The sequence below is a fragment of the Myotis nattereri genome (genome assembly GCF_964212035.1).
Source record: "Myotis nattereri genome assembly, chromosome: 14".
In the NCBI taxonomy this organism is placed as follows: Eukaryota; Metazoa; Chordata; class Mammalia; order Chiroptera; family Vespertilionidae; genus Myotis; species Myotis nattereri.
This window is the reverse complement of record NC_138089.1, coordinates 47,513,633-47,535,303: the sequence shown is the minus strand read 5'-3', so window position 1 is coordinate 47,535,303 and position 21,671 is coordinate 47,513,633. Positions and strand designations below refer to the sequence as shown.

The 21,671-nt window shown below is 36.5% G+C and overlaps 1 protein-coding gene across 19 annotated transcripts in view; it reads right to left on the bottom strand.

The window, feature by feature from the left end:
- Positions 1-21,671, bottom strand: part of RBMS3 (RNA binding motif single stranded interacting protein 3) — a gene marked incomplete at both ends in the record, with an annotated part of 935,783 nt that overhangs the window by 119,377 nt on the left and 794,735 nt on the right. For 14 of the 19 annotated variants that reach the window (XM_081105840.1, XM_081105826.1, XM_081105837.1 and 11 more), the window contains one exon: positions 14,871-14,977. In XM_081105840.1, the coding sequence (XP_080961966.1) occupies positions 14,871-14,977 (107 nt within the window). Of the gene's footprint in view, positions 1-949; positions 989-14,870; positions 14,978-21,671 lie in introns of all 19 variants that reach the window. The other 5 variants (XM_081105827.1, XM_081105828.1, XM_081105838.1 and 2 more) reach the window with 1 other exon arrangement.

Sequence of the window (21,671 nt, the reverse complement as noted above, 5' to 3'; positions counted from 1 at the left end):
GGCAACTCTAGGTACAGATTTTTTATTTTCTTTCATATTTTAATTGAATTCCTCATGGACTGTCATTAACCAATCAGTTCTACCTAGGAATACAGTAATTACTAATACATTCTATTTGTTGAATACATATTTGACCATTAGAAAGGCTAAGTTGGCCTCTTCCTCCAGTTTACAACTCCATCCATCTTTCAAAAGATGGGAAAGATCTAAAAAATGGCAACATGGTTCAGTGGGAAGAATGTATGTTTTGGATCTGGGTTTAGGTCTTTGCTCTGTTACTTTCTAGCAATGTGGCCTTGGGCAAATTATTTAACCTACTTGAGCCTCAGTTTCTTTAGCTGTTAAATGGTAGAGTAACACCTACCTCATGAGATTGTTGTGAAATTTAAATGAGATTATGTTTATAAAAGACCCAGCACAGTGCCTGGAGATAAGACATACACATAAATATTATAATACAAAGGTAGAAGTGTTAAGTGTCATATGAGTGGTACAGATGAGGTGTGGAGGAGAGAGGCTGGGGGTGATTAGGGAAGATAGTTGGAGGAGGTACAGCTGAGTGGACCCTTGAAAGATGATTCGGATTTCCACGAATGGAGATCAGTGGTGAAGGCCTGCTCAAGCAAAAGGAAACGAATGGAAAACAGTGTGTAAATAAAAAGGGCAGTAGAACACTGGAGGGGAGCTGTGGGAAATAAGACTCCAATGGAAAAGAGGGACCATCTTGACTGCCTGGCTCCTCTTGGGGAGCCACTGAACATTTTTGAGCAAGAAAATTATGCAATCAAAGAGGGACTGGACAATAAGAAACGGTATGAGCCTCTGGGAAAACAGGGTAAATCCAAAGCAATGAGCAATGGGAATAGGAACTTGGGGACAGGAAGTAGAAAGAATCTAAGGTGAGACTGTCGCTGCAAAAGGATAGGGAATAAAAACAAGTTTCACCTACTTCATGATTTTGCCTAGGGACAGTCCTGCCTCTCAGTACCTTTGGCAAGAGGAGACAACAAGAGAGAGCGTCAAGTCATATGCATTTGGAACATTCTGGGTAACAAAACAAGGCATGGGTTCAACAGAAGGTTGTTTGAACTTCACCTGTTGGCTGAACATCGTAACACAATAATGAACACCTGACCTGGTTTTCATTTCATGTGTAATAGATGGTTGAATTATAATTCTAGGATGGTCTTAATGCAGATTTTGCATGCAATTTCCTTTTGTTTCCTTCCATTAAGGTAAAAAGGAAAATCAATTTTGCTGCTCTGTCTAGCTACCTTTATACTAAGCTGGAACCATGAAATCATCATTATGTAATTACCAAATTTTATGGCATGTTTACAAACTCTGGAGTAACACAAAAATAAAATAACTTGGAACAAAATGAAAATGTCACACCACATATGCAGAAAACTGATATTTAATCCTGTCAATCTTTTTATTTTTTTTAAAGGCTTTTAGATTAACAAATAACTTTCATTTCTCAAGTTCACATTTTTGTGTGCTAGAGGCGATTATAATTTATTTAAAACAAAAAGGGGCATTTTTGTAATTTTTCAGCAGCAGATGAATTTTGGCTTAGTATTTTGACTATAATAGAATATGTCTGGTCCTTCCTTACAGAGTCCATACTAAAGAGCTAAATATTTTGGAAGAAATATAAAAATATGGCTTATTGGAGAAATTAGGGTTTCATAATCATTTTTAGTATTATAGGAAATTCACTAAGAGACATTAGGTTGACTTTGGAGCTAAATATTTATATTCATAACTTTAAATGATTAACAGGTTAAATGAAAGGTAAAAAATATAGAAATGATGCTTAAATATACATATTAGGAAATAGGTATTAGCACTTTGAAAAACTCTTCTGAGATGCTTGGCCTCATTGGAGAAGCAGAGGAACATGGACTCTAACAAAGCCAATGAAAAGGTAGGCTGGCAGAATTGTTTTGATCACTTTTCAAATTATTTTTATACTGTAATGTGAACGGGGATCAAAAAGTTTGAGGCAGTAAACTTCATACAGACAGATACGCACTGAAATTCCTGGAAACTGAAACATTAATGTTTTAGCCTAACATTTCTCCTTTTTCTAAATTCTGCCCTGACACATGAGTCATCAAAATTGGATGAGTTACCGATGAATAATCCCAAGGATTTCCAATCTTCTGTGATCAGCTTTAAAGCAACACTTTAGTAAATATGTGGTAAATATTTAGTAAATACTGGTACCAAATTACCACAAGATGAGTTCAGGAAGGCAAAGAAGAAATTTTCTTGATGTCATCTCTAAGGAGTTTATTTCTTGAAACCAATTTTAACAATATTTCCAACTGTTGGTTGGTGTAGGTCAAATCACTAAATAAAATAAGATGACTTACCAGTAAAAGATGATGTGTGTAAAAGGGACTTGAAAATGTGTTATACATGTTTAGGTACTGCTTCTATAGCAAAGTCTCACTTAACTTGGTTTATATTTATTTATCAGTATTTCTCTTTAGAAAACATACCTTTTAGTGAAGAAGTCATGATACAAAATTATATGTACATATATGTCAACAAATAAAATTTAAAAAATTTAAATCTCTGACTAGAAATAAAACAATTTTAACAGGGGTAAATGTGAAAATATTGAGTCATATGACCATAAATGATAGTATTTCCTTTCATATATATTTTTTTCTGACTCTTTTAAGTTGTATATAATGAAAATTACTTTTATAATGGCAAAAAAACTCCTTTTCTTATAAAACAACAACACATTATGTACTTCACAACTTATTTAAAATTTAAATTTAGGTAGGGGCAAAAAGGTATGTCATTTGTAAAAGAACTATTGAGCAGAGGCCTGATTCAGAAATATGCTTGGAGATGTCAGGAGATGTATAGTTTTGCTGGGTCAATGAAATACAGAAGAGCTGGGGTGGGTGGGGTTACTACATCCAGAAGGATCAAGGTAAGAATAGGCAGGAGGCCAAGAATAAAGACTGACACTTCAGGGTTCATGGTACAGTGTTTCTTTTTTAGTGGAAGCTAGAAAGAATTCATAAATCCAAATAGCCATACGGGCTGAGAAATGGAGGGTTTTGTATGTGACACCAGAAGTGTGGGTACCCAAGATAGTCATCAATCAATAAATATCACCAGAAAACCACAACCTCATGGATGCCAAGTAAATCTTTTGGCCAAAGAAAAAGGGCTTTTAACCTACTTCCTGTTAAGAGAACTAATCCTCCGAAATAATACACAAGGGGCCAAGTTGAGGACAGGCTAATGGAGCCCTTACAGAATGGGGATGAGAAAGAATGAAATCATGGCCTTCTCATGAGGCACATGGTAGGGTTTTACCCGGGAATGGTTCTGCCATGGCCAGGTGACTATTGAATGTTTTCTTTCTCTGGGCAGGGGCAGTCAACCATGTAAAGCAGGTGTCTGCTCTCATCTGCCAAAAGAACATCCCCTGGACAATGTGTAACCACTGCCTCTCTGAAGAGAAGATGAGGGACAAATGAGGCAATAAACAAAGAAATGCCAAAGCCTACAAAAGATAGACTACACTGCATGGCCCTGAGATAAGACAGCAACATCCAAGCTAACTGTCCATTAGGGAAGAGTTTAGACAAAGATCTTATATGCATGTATGCATTACCTATGGACACAGACAATAGGGTGGCGAGGGCCTGGGGTAGGATGGGAACCGGGTGGAGGGGAGCTATGGGGGGGAAAAAGAGGGACATCTATAATAATCTCAACAATAAAGATTTAAAAAAAAAGACAATGCCCACCAACCTGTGGCTCTCACTATACTCCCTAATTTTCATAATATATGAATTCAAGGAATAGTTTTACTCCAAATTATACTTGATTAATTTGCATAATTTAATCAGTGATATTTTTCTTTTCTTTCAAAACTCCTTTCCTTTGGTTTCTGTGAGCTTGTCCCCTAGTTTTCTTCTGACCGCTCAGAGAGCAATTTCTGCTTTGGTGTTACATGTTCCATCTGCCTTTGGGATGCCAGCACTCAGGGCCAGGGTTCACCCTCCTCCTCTCTCCTTCCATACAGAGATGACATTCACCTTCTGATTCCAACTATTATTTATGTCTGGGTGATTCTTGAATCTTGATCTCAAACTCAAGTATCTAGCCTGAATTCCAGACATTTATTGCCAAGTTAGATTAGTAAGTTTGAAGTATGGTCAACGTCTCCTATGAAGTTATCATTTCTTATTTGGGTGTTTACTAATATCCTTTGGTCATAAATAGCTTCTCCTACTTTTGCTTGCAATGTTTTTCTAATCCATCAGCCACACCATTGCGCTTGAAGACTGCTCTTGCGAGAGGCAAATCTGACTACATAATGATTCTTCTTTTAGTGACACAGTGTTATTTTCTAAATAAAACATGGCTCACAGAGCCCCTCATGATCAAGTCTTTATTCACCGACTGACGTCCATAATCATGCTGTGCAATTTTAGACCCCGTTCTTCACCAAACTCAGACATACACTCACCCTGCCCTGAACCTCTGGACCTCTGCTGCTGTAGTTTTTGGCTGGAAACTTTGCATCACTGTCTGTGAGAAAAATGAAAATTCTAGTCTTTCAGCCTCAAACCAGACATCGCAGACTCTTAAAGCCATCTCTGTCTCTCCTTGTAGCATTAACTGCTGCCTTTGTTCTGTCCCCATGATTGAAGATGGGCACTAATATGACTACACGTTGTCATGTATGTTTCAACTAGATTCTTGCCTGTGTCCATAAGTGTTTGGAACATAATAGGGACTCAATAAATGTTTATTAAATAAGCTAATAAATACCTAATTGACCTAAAGACTATTTTGAATTTGGACTTCAGTTAAATGGGTATTTGAAAAAGGAATTTGAGTGTTTTTAAGTTTCCCTTATTTTATTAGTAAACTTTACTCTTCAAAACTTCCACTGAACTCAAACTTCTAAAGAAAATGTTTTAGCCTTTGATTGGTCAGTAGAGACAGAGGGAAACAAGATGAGTGCTGGCAATGCTCAGAGACCTTTCCATGCAGCAGGGAAGCCAGTGTACTGAGACAGATCATGAGTAGGAGCCTAGCAGAAGGAGGCCCCTCTTCTCCAAGTTACTGACCAGGAGTGGGGAGAAGAGGACTGTTAATTAAAAGACATCTTGACATCTTCAAGCAAATGAGATGCAAAGGATTGATCACTTTAAAAAATAGCCAAAAAAAGGTCAATAAACAGAGAAAATTTCACCTCTTTATGTTTGGGAAAGAAAAACATCGAGGGGAGTCATGCTGTTGTTTATACACTATGCCGTCATGGAATTTCCCTTTTCTGGCTTTTACTAAAAGCATTCTTGTCAGATAGAGAACTTCTCTCTTATATAGCAACAGAGAAGAACAAGAGAGAAAGATGCAGACAGAATGAAGACTGGATGGCTGAGAAAGCCTAAGGCTGCACAGAAAAAGCATTGTTAAAAAGGAAGCAGAAGAAAAAGTATACTAGCATTGTATGATGTAGCCTGCTAAGATTCTCAAAGTCTTAAGGGAAAAAGAAGTCCTAGTTTGTCATTAAAACTGAAATTAAATTAAGCCTTGATTGATAAGCATAAAAGAAAATAAGAGAACATTACTATATTTTATATATGAACTCCTGCTTTTATCTTAGTCTAAACAACTAAAACTGATCGATACTAAGACATCGCTTTTATTTCACATATTAATATCTGTGAAATTGGTACTGACATAGTTGATGGCATTTGATAGCTTGGCAATTGTCTCTTCTTTTTTAGTGACACTTAAAATAATATTTCATCTTTAATTGATGGTGTCTTGGAACCAATAATAGGATGTCTACAAGGTGAAAAATATAAAATGCTGCTGATATTGCTAACAGGGCAATCCTGTGCATCTAGATAGGTGAAAGTCCTGGGTATCTGGTTAAGTGGTCCATATTCATCCAGGTCCCAACTACAATTTGATGTTACTTGGAGGTTGGAGCTATGGCTTAAATATTGATGGGGACCATTCTGAGTCTTGTGGAAGGCTAGGACTGTCAGAATAATGACAACTCCAGAAATCTCCCAGTTGGTTGATGCCCCATTTAGCTGCCTTGATCCATTGAGACTTGGTCAAGGGAATATAGGGGACATGGAGATAAACCATCAGTCTTTCTCCTTGTAATTACTTCGGTCATCTCCCCAGCCTAAACCCCCATTCATACCTCTGCTCCAACAACATAAGAATATCACCCCATCCTCTTTCTTGCGAATGGAGACGAGACAGAGGACTGGCACTCATCATTAATCACATTATATGCAAAAAATACACTATTATAGGGATTTATAAGATTTATTTTTTTTATCTTTAGTGATCATAGGTTAGTGCATATTGGGCCCAGCAACTTTAAAATAAGAACACTTAACCGAGTAAGGAAGTTTTCATGCTGAATTACTGAGAATTCAAGTTCTGTGCTAATGAGAAAATTTCTTTAGAGATTAAAAGGGGCTTCACTTTGTGTCTGCTCTCCAAATTACAGGTAAAGCCCATGACATGAATAAAAATGACATCTCATGGGCTGGCTGACAAACCCAACTTGCAAGTGCTGGCATTCACCATAACAGTCAAAAGTAAGGACTCCCCTTAGGTTCAAGATAAAAAGACTTTGCAGAACCTGGCAATGTTAATAGATATATCTTAATTTTTTTTCCCAAGGTCTTATTAAAGAAAATAATTATACAACTAATTATCATGCACTATCATATACACAAAAAAATAGTAGTGAACTAGATAGATGATATTTCAACTTTCCTGAAATATGATCAGAGATATCCTGAATCTACATGTTTTAGTAAGTTTCTAAAATAATTATTTAGATATACTATTTCTATTTACTATACAGCTATACTAATTCTTTAGATATAGGGTCTCTCCTCAAAGTACTTTAATTTCTAGTAGCTCATTGAGCATACCTAAATTTCATATCTCTAAAACATAAATTTTCTGATGTTCAGTATTATAAAATTAAATTGCAGTCAGTATGGCTTCAAGGTTAATAGAAATAATTTTTTCTTGAACCTCAAGGGAAAGTTGGCTAGAAATTTCAAAAACAACTAATGTTTCAGTGCTAAATAATGCTTTATGATTTGGAATGTGATCTTATAAAAACATTAATAAAATGTGGGTCAAAGTTAAAATAATTTTGACTTGTTTCACATGATGTTTTATAAAAATAAGCAAAAAAATTCAGCTAGAAAATTATACTGGCAGCAAATTTTCTTTTAAAAATAATTTTAAATAATTCCTGTTTGGAAAATAAATATAGACATGGCATAAAATTGGAAAAAAAGGAATTAACCATTTGAGTCATAAGGAACACAGTAAAGCTGGCTTTCAGGTGAAAAAGCCCTGGATTGTGTTAATGATATTATGACAGTTATAATAACAGCTGATACATGAGCAATTCTAATTTTCAAGGCACTGTGCTCAGTACTTTACCTTCACTTCCTCATTTAATCCTTCCAATTACAAAGTATACACTTTTGACCATCCTCATTCTACTGATGAGGAAAAGGAAAGTTAAAGACTGAAAAATCTGCTGTGTTGTCACTCAGCTCACAAGCTGTAGATTTGTGATTTAAATTCTAGAGTTTTCTCCCTTAACCACTAAAGTGCCTTATAAATTATGAAGAAAAGCAAACAGATGTAGACATACACAGTTCCTCAGAATTCAGAAAGAAGTACTATTCTTAATAGGTGTATTAGGGAAGGACTCAAGATATATTTAATAACACCCCAAAGTTCAAGTTGCTTCTCTCTGTGCCACTCAGCCAGCACTCAAGGGCACAGAGGCCTCTATCAGCCAGGTGACAAGGTGGAGCTTTCCAACTCGGGAGAATTTCTGGTTTATAAATGCATATAAATCAATTTCTCAGTTACCTACCCTGAAAAACAAATACCCAAACAAGCAATTAATGCGTAGCAACAAGATTAATGTGAACTAATGTTCTTGCAGCTGCTGTTTCTTTCTGTTGTGATTTCTCTTATTTCAGCTTGGTTTTCTGTCACTATTATACAGATATGAAGTCAGTTATAGTCACTGGTTTTATTTCTACAGCGCTAATTGATATTCCATTCCACTTTTAATCTCCTGTTTTACAGACAAAGAAGGCCTTTGCCATTTTAGGCTTCAAGGAGGTGGGAATCTGTCTATGTGTTGACACCATGTCCATAGCATGCAATCTCATGCCTCCTGCCCAACGGACACTCAACAAGTGCTCACTGACTGCTTTTTCCTTAAGCTGCTTCTTCTTCTTCTTCTTCTTCTTCAATGTTGCCTTCAAAAAAAAAAATCTCTTCCAAATACAAGTATGATCTCAAAAAGAACATTTGTGTAAAAGGTAAGAAAGCAAATTGGAAACACAGGGCTTCTTACTCTCGGTGTTTATATCTAATATATGCTGAGGGCAGAAATCATACCTTATACCTCATTGTGTCCTCAGGACACAGCATAACGTATTAGTCACGCAAGGGCACCAATGATGATGGTGATGAAGACACAGTTAAAATCGAAATCTGTGTGTATTCAGATTTTTTTTCAAAAAAAATTGAAAAGTAAAAACAAACAAACAAAAAATTAGAACATATCCCTCCAAGAAAATGTTTACTTATCTAGAATTGGAACAAAGGGTGTAACTATTGAGTTGAGAATGATCATCTGCCAATTCAGAAATCTGAAAAGACATTTTTGCCTCAATCATGAGTGGATGTAGACAAAATGAATAATTCCTCCTAATGCCTTGAGGTACAACAGGTAGGAGGTTGGGTATTGGAAATCAGGTTTATCAACCTTGCCTGAACTTGGCTATGGACTTTAGAATAGCATGAGAAATCTCATTTTCCCATATACACTTTGCAGGCCTTCATTCACTTCCTGGCACTAAAGAGACTTTATTAATAGTAACTCTACATGGACCAAAGTTATAGAACGTTACAGCACAGGGGAAGTTTTTATCCATCACTGAAAACAGTCCATATCAGGTCTGATAATAAGATAACATTATCTAGGTTGTAGGTTATAACAGATCACTTAGCTTAAGTTGACTGTGATAAAACTGATAACTTTAGCTTTCAGTCACTAATATGGGACTTTTGTGTGGATTAATGGGATCTATTAACTTAAGGACATTAAAGGACACTATGCCAGTTTATTCCATCTCATAAAAGGTTTTTAAACTAACATGTCCAGGCAAAGCCATAGCATTTTTACTATGCTAAGGGATGCCATTTCTGGTTTGTGTGAATGGCACCCCCTGGTATTATGCAGGGCCTATCCTCTACTCCTGTCCTTTGTGCAACTCCAAATGCATTTAAATAATATCTTCAAGAAATAGTATATCATCTGATGCTTCATCTAAAACTTGCTCTTTACCTGGAAATAAGTGAGAAATTCCAAACATTAGTATTCCTAGAATGCACACACCAAAAAAACTTATTTGTTTTTCTCTTCAACATAACCTAAAAACTATTCCTGGAAACCTGTTGAATGCTAATTAGTTCCATTAGTTCATTTGAATATTGAGACTTGAAGATAATCTTGTTAAGTGTTTTCATAGTAAAAAATAATATTTCTTCAGAGCATCAAAGACAAAATATTTATTATTCATTGCTTTTAAATTGGCTCTGGCAGAGAACTGTGAAGAAGATAAAGGCAATAAATGTAATTTTATTGATTTTAGTTTTTGTAATAAAAGCTTGTCTTTTTTTCCCCCCCCCACTAGATGTATGAGTACTTTGTTAGTTTCTGTATTTGTTCAATTGGCATATCTCTTGTTTGTATCCATGGCCAAAACACTATTTCTTGGAAGTACAATTCCCAAAGCAATCATTATCAGTGACATTTAATGACTCAATTAGTATAGGGCTTGGGAAGATTTTATAAAAGCTAGATTAGAGTTTTGAAGCCAGTGAAAATAATTTGTTTATAACATTTCAACTATTTAAGGGTAATATCCCAGCATAAAATTTTGTAGAAATAGCATTATCTTCTGTGATCTGAAACTTAGCCTTTACTGATATTTGAAAATTCTGAAGGAAATTCAAAGAATAGACACAAGAGTCAATGTAAAACAACTTCAAAATTTTAGAGACTTTCATTCTCATAATAGAAACATCCATCCTTTGATTTGATTCAATCATGTTTACAAAATAGTTGAGTGTTTTTTGATCAGCTATCATTTGGGGCAAAGAGTACAAACAGACTTGGTGGTTTTTTGGTAGTCATTGAAAATATATTCTTGAGAAATATAGAAAGACACATCAGGATTTTCTCTTCACGTATCTGGTATATTTTTGGACTAGTTTTATGCATTCCTGATTCCAGACTAGTCCTTTGGGGGAACGCTAACAAGATCAATTTGGGCAACATATTGCCTGAAGTAAGAACCGAGAATATGATGTCAGATAACATCAAATATATGGCCAATGTAATATTTTGAGAGTCATAGAGATGACAAAGTGAGACTATTTCTGAGCTAGGAGTGACCTTAAAACATTTTACCTCTAGTATGGCATAAGCACTGGCCAATCAGAATCTAAATGCTGAAGTAGGATCCCGGGGAACTCCTGCTGTGCCAGCCAGCACCTCATTTTTGCTGGATCATGAGAGGTCTTCAAGGAGGCACCAGAGTGGAAGGGGCAATGGAGCTGCACTGATAGATCATTGCCAGTAGTTATGTACCAAATGCTACAGATACATTTTAATATTTCCACAAGCTGCCTGGTTCTCCTGGTATATGGATGTGGAATAGCAGCCCTGTCCTTGGCTAAAGCTTCTCTAGGACAATGGTTCTCAAAAGGTGGTCTCATGACACCCCAGGGTTCTTGAGATCCTTTGGGGACATCCATAGTTCCTGCCTTTCTCAAGGACATGTCTACATAAGCTAGACTTCATATGCTTATAGCAAACAGATTATTGTAACACATGTGCTGAAGCAGATATGTAAATCTGGTCATCTTTTACTAAGTCAGGCATTAAATGATTTGCAAAAATGTAAAGCGGTGTCATTATTCTCAAAAATAATTGTCTCTGCTTTGAAAAATATAGTACTTTCAACAAAATATACTATTTTTGATAGTGAGATGGGTTTATTATTTCTTTTGAATGAAGTAATAAATAATAACTTTTAAGAGTATTAAAACTTATTTGAGACCAAAAATTTGAAAACTGCTGTGTTAAGAAATAAAGCAGTCAGATCTGTGGAGCACCGGGAAAGAAAGGCCAAATAGCCCCAACCTCTAATCATTCTGCTCAGAGTTTCATTTGTCACTTGAAAGCTAATAATAACTTTAAAATATTCCTTTGTTTTCCTTATACAAAAATATGTACCAGCATATGTTTTTATTTCAAAACCTCACTAAGATATGAGTATAAAGTTTTCAATATTGGAGTTTTGGGGGTAAAAAAAAAATGCATTTCACTAAACTATGCTAAAGGAACTATTATCAAAATGCCACCCAGAAGAAAATGGATTTATATAACAAATTAAAGTTTTAATTAGCCTATAAATTGTCATGTTTAAGGTACTCCTTAGATGCTTGCAGTCCAATGGTTTTGTATTTTCAGCATTTCATCAGAAATGCTTTTCACACTAATGTTTTTACCTGATTTTCAAAAGGAGGAAAGTAAACAGCCTCAATTTGTGCTATTATCTCAAATTCTAAAGCCACAGAATTTAAATGATCCTTCACTGTATCTAAAGTAATGATGATTGAAAGGTCTACCATTATCGTATACAGTTTACCCTGGAACAACACAGAGATTGAATGCCAACCCCATGCAGTCGAAAATTCACATGTAACTTTTAATACCCCCAAATTTAACTAAGTTTCTATGGGGGATTGGTTCAGATCCTCACCAAACCAGACCCCAAAATACACAGAAGCTCAAGTCCCTGATATAAAATAGGGTAGAACGATGCATATAGTTGGCCCTCAGCATCTGCGGATTCCCAACTGCAGATTGATAACTGCTTCTCGTCTGCAGTTGTTTGAAACTGTGGATGGGAAACCAGGGGATATGAAGGGCCAACTCTATACTTATTGAAAAAAAATATGTGCAGCCAGGCCGGTGTGGCTCAGTGGTTGAGCAATGACCAATGAACAAAGAGGTCACTGGTTCGATTCCCAGTTCAAAGTACATGCCCAGGTTGCAGGCTCAATCCCCAGTAGGAGGCATGCAGGAGGCAGCTGATCAATGATGTTTCTCTTTCATCGATCTCTCTATCCCTATTCCTTCCTCTTTCTAAGAATCAATAAAAACATATTATAAAAAACACACGTGTAAGTGAACTTGTGAAGTTCAAATGCCTGTTGTTCAAGGTCAACTGTATAACAAAACAAATAAACAAGCAAAACAAACATCCAAAATGGCCTCCTCATGAAGCTGGGATGTCAAAGGGCTACCAGATAAATGAAAAACACCACTACCCATCAGAAATGAGCTTTGAGGGAGTTGCAGGTCTCAATCTTAGCACTGGATAAAGGAAGGGGACAAAAAATAATTTCCTCTAAGAATCTGACCCTCTGCTCTTGCTCTGATGAAAGCTTCAATTCATGCAATCAGTGTGGTCATAGACCTTAAACAGAGAATGTAGGTAATACACCTAGGTGACTTACAGGAGCAAACACAAATTATCTTGTAATGATGACATTGATGATATGAGGGAAACAATTTCAGAAGTGTGAAAATGTGGAAAAACAACAACAAAAATGTGTGCCTTAGAAACAATGAAATATAGTAATTAGAATTTACTGGTATATAAAATTAAATACTGCTTATCTGGGATTAATGTATATTATGCCATACTTTATCAATCATACTAATACACTTTACTCTAGCAGGTACAAAATATTTTGTGATGGACACACAAAGTTATCCAACATTCTTGGTGTGTCAACTTCTAAGACCACAATAAAATTATAAAAACTAACATGCTCACCTCAAAATCAATATATTTGATAGGCACATTTTTAGTGCATGCCATTTCTTTTTCTGATTTCTTTCCTCTGAATGTGTCTACAGCCTTGGAATATATTTGTATTGGTCACAGATAAATTTATTAAGGTCCCTTGATTTTCATACTTCAACAGGAAAAAGTAACTTTTGAAAACAGAGATTAGGAATATACATTTAAAGCCTACATTTGAATTATAAGGGACTCTGGGTCCTAAACTGAACACCACAATGTTTCCAGGCCAAGAGCACACACGCTCTTTTGTATCATACTCTAAACCAGAAGCCCAGATTCGGTACACAGTATCAGGGTGGCAGCTCTAATTCTGCATTTCTTTTATGTTTATTGGTTTGGTTTCTATGAAAGGTAGACTCAGGCGAAGCGTGTTGCTGCACCTGGCATCCCAATTCTGCACTGCATATGTAACATTATAGCTTCTTGAGAAGACAAGAATGGAACTTTCAGTCGTTAGTGCCAAGTTACCTAATTCAGCTGTGAGGCTTTTGGGTTACAGTTTGGATCCAGAAATCTTTCTACTCAGCAGGCATCTGACCCAGCCACATTTTAAAAGATCAAGTGAATCTTTCTAGACTCTGGATGTTTGGTATGGGACGAATGTGAGAATGAGCGCTATCAGAAATCAGCTGTCTTCTGGGGGCAGTGGTGCTAACCACTGGCCATTAAACTGCACGCTAAAAACACATGGGTCATTCAGCTTTTTTAAAATTGAGAATATTGGGACTCTTGCCTTTTTAAAAATAGCTTTAGGCACTCCATGGTGATTCTCTTTTTCATGTCTTCAGGTAATGAGTTATAGATTATACAGTACTTGGATATAAGTATACTCTTTAAGAGGGGTTTTGAGACCTGCATGAAAATGCTCAAAACTGAGCCTTAGAAACTGAAAAATGGCTAAAGGATGGGCTGAGAAAAATACCCCCCTTTTCTTTCCTTACAAATGTCCTCTCAGTGCTAAGAGTGTAAAATGCTGCATCAAATAGGATGCCTCTTAAATGATAAATGGGTGAAGTAGGTGCTTTGAATAGAAATGCTAAATAAAGCTCTTCTGTTGAAATTATGGCCTTGGTACAAAATGGCATTTATTCAAGTCATTCAAACAACTTCATTCCTTTCACAAAGAATAAAAAGACCTCTTAGAAGCCCAGACACTTTTCTTTGTTTTCTTACAAGAAAAAAATAACCAAAAGAAATCATTCCAAGTGGAATTGGATCCATAGGCTTGCTTTTCTACCATTTTGTGTTACGAGAGAAAATGGAAAATTAATAGTTACATGCTTTCCTCCTTGTTGTGAAAAACAAAACCCTGTGCGTATCGACTTTTCTTTCTCCTTGACCAACAGAATATGTTATATTTTACATTGATATATAAACATACATAACACATATCAACACATTTATGAACATCTGGGAATATGCATAAATACACACACGTGTGCAAGTGGAACACCTCAATCTCAATGTTTGTTTGCTTGTTTCAAAACACACTCAACTCTCACTGTTGATTTCACCAATATTTTCTTAAGTAATCATACCCTCATTTTTTAGCTATTATACAATTACACATCACTTCTTGTGAATAAGTCTTTCTATGGGTGCCTATGGGGTTCAAGTTTAGTTAAAGACAGATGACTTACTGTAGTGCAGAACTGAGGTCAATGTTGAAGTCCTATCTCTTTCTCAAGAAATTTTATCCTGAGCACATTAACAAAGGCCTGCTCATTTGCCCCCTGAGAAGCCATTTGCTTTTCCATGGGACCTGATTTCCTCAAGTCCCCAAACGTCTGTGTTGTCCCTCTACTGAGGGATGTCTGCTGCCAAGTTTCTGAGCACAAGCCAGTTGGGACTCACCTCTCCTTCCCTGGGCCAAGGCCTTCCATTCTGGGTGTATTTGCTTTGATTCTGTCTCTTCTTTTGTCCTCCATCAGCGAATTTGCACAGTAAAGGCTCACTAGGGGCTGGGAAGATAAGAAACCAATCCTACATTAGCAAATCCCCCTTAAAAATAAGTGATTATTTGAGTCACAGTAGGGCTTTGTAACGCATATCTTTTGAAGTAGTCTTGCTTCTGGAGAGATGTTTGGCCCCCTTTTAGTCTCAGCTCTGTTGGCTGCTGATCTAACTGGGCTTCAAAAAAGTACTGGCAGACCATAAAAGCATATGACAAATATTGTTGAAAAAATAATCAGCTGAAGCAGAATGTGAACTTGCCTTAGAAGTAAAGAGGCCAGCGGCGACCCCTTCCAGTTATGCTAGAAACATTCATAACCAGTATTCATGTTTGGGTAAATATTTCTCCCTCAAATTAACTCTGTTTTCACTGTAGAAACTGTCAAGTTCTATTTTGGAAACAGGTACTTAGGAGCTTCTTTCTACAAAGGGGGCTATTTTGCTAATTGCAACCAAATTAGCTATTTTTTTCTCATTATCCCCTAAAATTTCATAAAGACTGGAAATTGATTGTTCATCCAACCCCTTTCAATCCAATCTCCCAGTAAAATCTAGTCAGAATCCCAGGGGGACTAACGATTTGAATATTAAGTGAACCCACATGATAAAATATAGCCAAAGGATATGGCCCTAACAAACGAACCATGGATGATGGGGGGCGGGGAGGGGGGAGAAATATGGTCCTTAGTGACTCTGTATACTTAGTTCCTAAGAAAAAGTGACCCAAACTAACATCTGACGAACCCCTCTTCTGTAATTACTCTGCAAAATGATAATCTTTTGAAAACGTAACAGGGCAAAAAATTATTCTTTGTGAATTGGCGCCACCTCCACATCCTTACTTGACTGTGAAAATTGCTGCTTGTTATTACTACAAACATGTTTTAAAATGAATGAATTTTTAAAAAGCCATATTGGCTAACAAACCTGATCAATGCACTAACATGCCTGGGAGGGTTTTTTGTTAGTTTATTTGTCTGAGCACAAACCAAATATCAATTTGTAAGTTTACAGTCTGAAAACCAAAATGAATCCTTTCCTCCTCGCCCCATACTCTGGAGGAAAAAATGTGTTCTACTAAAAATTAATTGTACTAATGGTTCTAATTCTTTACTCCTCCCAATATCCTTTTCTTTTGTCATTTAGTATTGTTGAGTTCTCTCAACCTGACCCTTGGTCTGACCTCAGATAAGTTGTTTTGACCAATGAGATATTAGTAAATGATACAAAATATTTCTAAGCATTGGGGCTTGCTTTGCATAGCTTGTTTCTCTGCATAGCTACTTGAATATGCCCAGCCAGACCTGCTGGAAGATGAGCTACAAATAGAGATGAGTCATCCCTACCATTCCAGCCAAGGCCAAACTAGATCATCCAATGGCAAACACCCACCCAGACATTTGAGTGAGCTTGTCTAAGATCAGCAGGGGCACATAGATAATGCGCTGTTGACCACAGAAAAATGTGTAAGCCCAGGTAAGTTCAGTCAAGGCCATCCCAGAAATCTTTAATAAATCTTTATTGTTTCATGCACTAAGATTTAGAAATTGATATGTAGCATTATTATCTTAATAGATAATGCCAAAAGCCATTCCTCTGCATTTTCACTCCCAGTTAGGTTGCTTGCATTTACTAATCTAGCTGAAGCAAAATATTATTATGGAATTTATCTAAACTTTTCTCCAGATGAAACCCAAAAGGATAAATGCAATCACCAGACCTCAAACTCTATGCATAAAAAAATTTCCTATGAGATTTCAAAAGTACATATATATTCCTCACATTCAACCATCCATTCAAATGGTATGGTCATGCTAACATGTGAGTTTATCACTGGCAGTAACACAAATTTCTAGACCACCAAATCTATAAAAACCTTAAATCTCCTGCTGATATAGAATTGAAGATTCTACCATTTGTGCTTCTTTGGATAATGGCTTTCATGAGTCATACTTTCTACTGTCTGAATCAAGACTCATTGTAATTTGTGTCTCATAAAACAGATTCTTATAGACTATGACAATGGCTTCTCTTCTGGTTGTTCATGTTTCTATAGACTTGTTCATGTTTCTTGTCTGCTTCCTGGGTTTGAGGCCTAGTTTCCTGACTTACTAGTTAAAAGACAATCGGCATTATTAAAACAAACAAAAAACATTTCTGTGACTCATTTTCCTCATGTATAAAATGGAGATGATATTGTTATTTACCTCAAAGAGCTGTTGTGAGAATTAAATGAATTAATGCATGGAAAGGGCTTAAAACAATGCCCAGTACATAAAACAAACACTAAATCCATGTTAGCTGTAACTATCATCATCTCTTAGCATCCCTGTTAGCCACTGCCAGTGTTCAGCTGTGAAAGCTGATCACTTGTCAGAGTCAGAGTTCAGAGTGTTTAATCAACTGGGCTTAATTTTCATCAGCCTGGTTCCACTCTAATTCCAAGGTGGTTTGGCCACAGAATGTGACTGTTCTCCAGGAATGACAAAAAGATTTGCTCACGGAGAGGATCTGTGTTTCCCAAATGGTTCTTGCTGACTAAGCTTGTCACTGGACCATCTGCCCACTGCAGCCAGATCCCTCCCCGGAGTCAGCACCAAAGTCTGGCTTCCATTATTATCCACCTGCTCCCTCCCCCCCCCCCCCCATATGAGGCAGGTCATGTTGCTCTTACTAGTATGTGTGTTTAAATGCAGTTGCCTAATGAATGTTCCTTTTTCTTTTTCCTTTTTAAATTATTATTACTATTATTTTTGTGTGACTCAATGGCAAAAGGTCTGTGGATGTTTGAATCCATCAAAGCTGTATTTTACTACTAGAAAAAGTACCAGGCCACCCACAGAGCAATGGGTTTCATTGAGTTTTCTTTCCCCCAAATTCCTTACTAAAATGTTTGATAATAACTGTGCTAGAACCAAGTTCTAGGAAATTTTTCTTTGTTGAAAGAGATCATCTCTACCTTTAGTTTGTCCTCCAAAAAACAATTATCTATCTACTAGAGGCCTGGTACACGGATTTGTGCACTGGTGGGGTCCTTCAGCCTGGCCTGCACCCTTTCGCAATCTGGAATCCTTTGGGCCAAAACCAGCAGTCCAACATACCCTGAGGGATGTAGTAGTGTGCTGGGGAGGAGCCTGAGCCTAGGCCAGGCATCGCACCACTCCTGCTCATCCCAGCCCTGCTGCGGTTCTCAGGTGATACACCTGGAACCAGAGAGGAGGGAGCCCGATTACGGGGTGCATCACCTGAGGACCACCCTCTCGCAATCTGGGATCCCTTGGGGGATGTTGGAGAGCCAGTTTCTGCCCTATCCCCACAGGCCAGGCCGAAGGACCCCACCAGTGCACGAATTCGTGCATTGGGCCTCTAGTATACCTATATGTAAAGATCTAAAAAGACAGAGTTTTCCCAAGTCTTTAGTTTATATGTATGTATTAAATGTATGTTATTAAATATTTAACAAATATATAAGGCATACATTTATATAAAGAGAATTGATATATCTGTTTATGTATGCACACATGTGTACATATGTACACACATGTGCACACACATACACACATATTTAAAAGCCTCTTTTGGTGCAGCCTTGGAAGCTATAGAATTAGGGGGGCGGTGTTCGCAGGAAAACAAAGGGCACTGAATAAATTGTTAACTTTTGGATTTCTTCTACACACTGGCATCACAAAATTTTGCAGAAGCATCCTCGCCACGAAATTACCAAATGACAATATTCTCATTTGCTAAGGATCAAATATAGATAGACTATGAGACTCTGGATTTGAAACCTATCTTGAAGTTTTCCATTATTTTTTTTCAATTAAATTGTTTTTCTATTACAATTGACATTCAATATTATACTAGTTTAAACACAGTGATTAGACATTTATGTCATTCTAGTGCCCTTCTGACACCAGACACAGTTATTACAATAATATTGACTATATTCCTTATGATGTACTTTACATATCTGTGACTATTTTGTAATTACCAATTTGTATTTCTTAATCCTTTCACCTTTTTCACCCAGCACCACAATTCCCTTTTCAAAAAATTATTTCTTATTGCTAAGAGAAACTTAAAAAGTCATGGAGTGAGACTTTCTTAACCTTCAACTGAGATGTCTTCATGAATTGTCTTTTACAGTGTCTTAGAAGCCTCAAATCTTAGCCACCTGATATTTGAAGACTCTTTAATAAGCTATGGATTTTGATAATGACTTATTTATATATCCCGATGTTGCTAAATTGAAACTGCTGTTACTTTACTCATTTGAAGATGATTATGATGGGGGGAAAGATAGGACCACAATGAGTTACTAAATGAATAAAACCCAGAAACAAATTTTTAAGTGTGTCATTAAAAAAAAAGATGGATCTATCCATAATATTATCCTTGAATTCCAGGAATGTAATTTGGATTTTTAGTTTGGGGTGGGAGGGGTGGGAGGAGAGGTATATTTCATTGAGAGTGGAAGAGATAACATTAGTAAATTAGGTGGATTAAAATACATATACTCTCCTAGTGATTAGGTGACTCCTAAATATGCAAGATAAAATTCAAACTCCTTGATTAGAAGATAAGAATTTGTCCTCTTAATCTTATCTTTCATCATTCTCCTCCCAGTCCAAATGGTTTACAGTTGTCTCACCTCTAAATGCCCTTCCTCCTGCCTGGAATTTCCTTTTCTAGCTTCCCTCCCCACTAGCTTCCACCATCCACCTACCCAGCCCTACCTCCCCCCCCACTCCCCCCACTCCCCACACAAACCCTTCATCTGCAAACTAAATTACTAATCAACCTTCAGAATATAGCTCAATGTCACATACTTAGGGAAGCCTTCATTGACTTGACGTCAGAGTGAAACTGCCTAGTGCTTACTTGGCAGACTTTCCCAGGTTGAATGCTGTTTTTGTGTTAAGTTCTTTGACAGTAGCAATTAATTTCCAGGGTTGAGGGTGAAAAGTAATGATGGTCAGGGTGTAGTTTATACATGCGTGTGTGCGAGTATTGTTAACAGCATGTTACACATAGGTATATATGATACTCTTAAGCAGCGGTTCTCAACCTGTGGGTCGCAACCCCTTTGGGGATCGAACGATCCTTTCACATGGGTCGCCTAAGACTATCAGAAAAAACATATATAATTACATATTGTTTTTGTGATTAATCACTGTGCTTTAATTATGTTCAATTTGTAACAATGAAAATACATCCTGCATATCAGATATTTACATTACGATTCATATCAGTAGCAAAATTACAGTTATGAAGTAGCAAAGAAAATAATTTTATGGTTGGGGGTCACCACAACATGAGGAACTGTATTAAAGGGCCACGGCATTAGGAAGGTTGAGAACCACTGCTCTAAAGTGATGCTACTCAAAGGGTAGTCCAAGGACCAGCAGCACTGTATCAACATCACCGGGAGCCTGCTAGAATGCAGAGTTTTGGGCCCTTCCCAGATCTACTGAATCAAAACCTGCATTAGAGCCACATCCCCAGGTGACTGGTGAGAACACTGAAGTTTGAGAAACAGGGATGTGATTATGACTGCCTCCCTAACGGGAGAAGGAATACTTCTTAGATATCAAACAGGAATCCTCTGAGTAATGAGATGATTTCAGCAGCACAGAAATATCATATTGTCTACGATTTCCTTATGGTATTGTTGCCAATTAATTTTGGTTAGTCTCTTTTCACAGTAGTTAAAATAGAGACTAAATGAAAAAGACGCCTTTGTGGAAATGCGTCGCAGTTAAAAGCCACAGATTGCAATGTGCTAGCAGACATTATGGTCTATCATGTAAGTGGGGAGTATTTAAAATATAATTATAACAATGTATAGCAATAAAGTTGCACGGTAATTATGAAGGAGTAATTACCGTTTGCTTGCTTAGTGGAGTTCTTCTACTCTTCTAAACTTTGTATTAAATGTGAAACATCCAATGCATAAATTGATAAGATATAGCCTAATGATTTCTAGGACTTGCTGTTTTAAGCAAACAAACAAAACAATAACAAATAATTTTGCTCAGAAAAATTAATGTAAATTTTTAAATTTTGATTGTCTATTGAAACTTAACATGTCTTCAGTTTTATGAACCACTAAGAATGTTCTCTAACATCATATTCTACACGCTGATATTGACATTGATTTGAATACATATCAATAGCAGAATTTCTACTGCCCTTTAGAGAAGTTGATCATTTTTATCATTCAATTAAAAAGTTCTTCTACTATTTATAATAGATTATGGTGATGGTGTTACTGCATATTCTTTATTATCATAAGTTACAGGTCTGGTGGTTTAAATATTAAATTTTAAAATTCCTCACCTCAGACAGAAAAAATAAAGAATAAAGGTAGAGTGGGAGGAGATGAGTGGTGAAGATAACTAATTACAACAGAAGCAGTTTATTGGAGGTGGGCTTATAAAACCTCAGAGTAAAAATAGAGGAATGAGGTAAATAAATTTTAAAAAATTAAGAACTATAATTTAAAATGTGATACAATTTCTATCTAGGGACTGGCTTTTTATGTGCATGTGAATCCATTTTCTGTGTTCATTTTTTTACTTAACAGTATGTCGTGGAGATCTTTCTTGTCAGTATATATAGATCTAATTCATATATATTATAATGGCTACTTTATAGTCAAATATAAATGTACCAGTTTATTTTAAATGTCTTACTGTTATG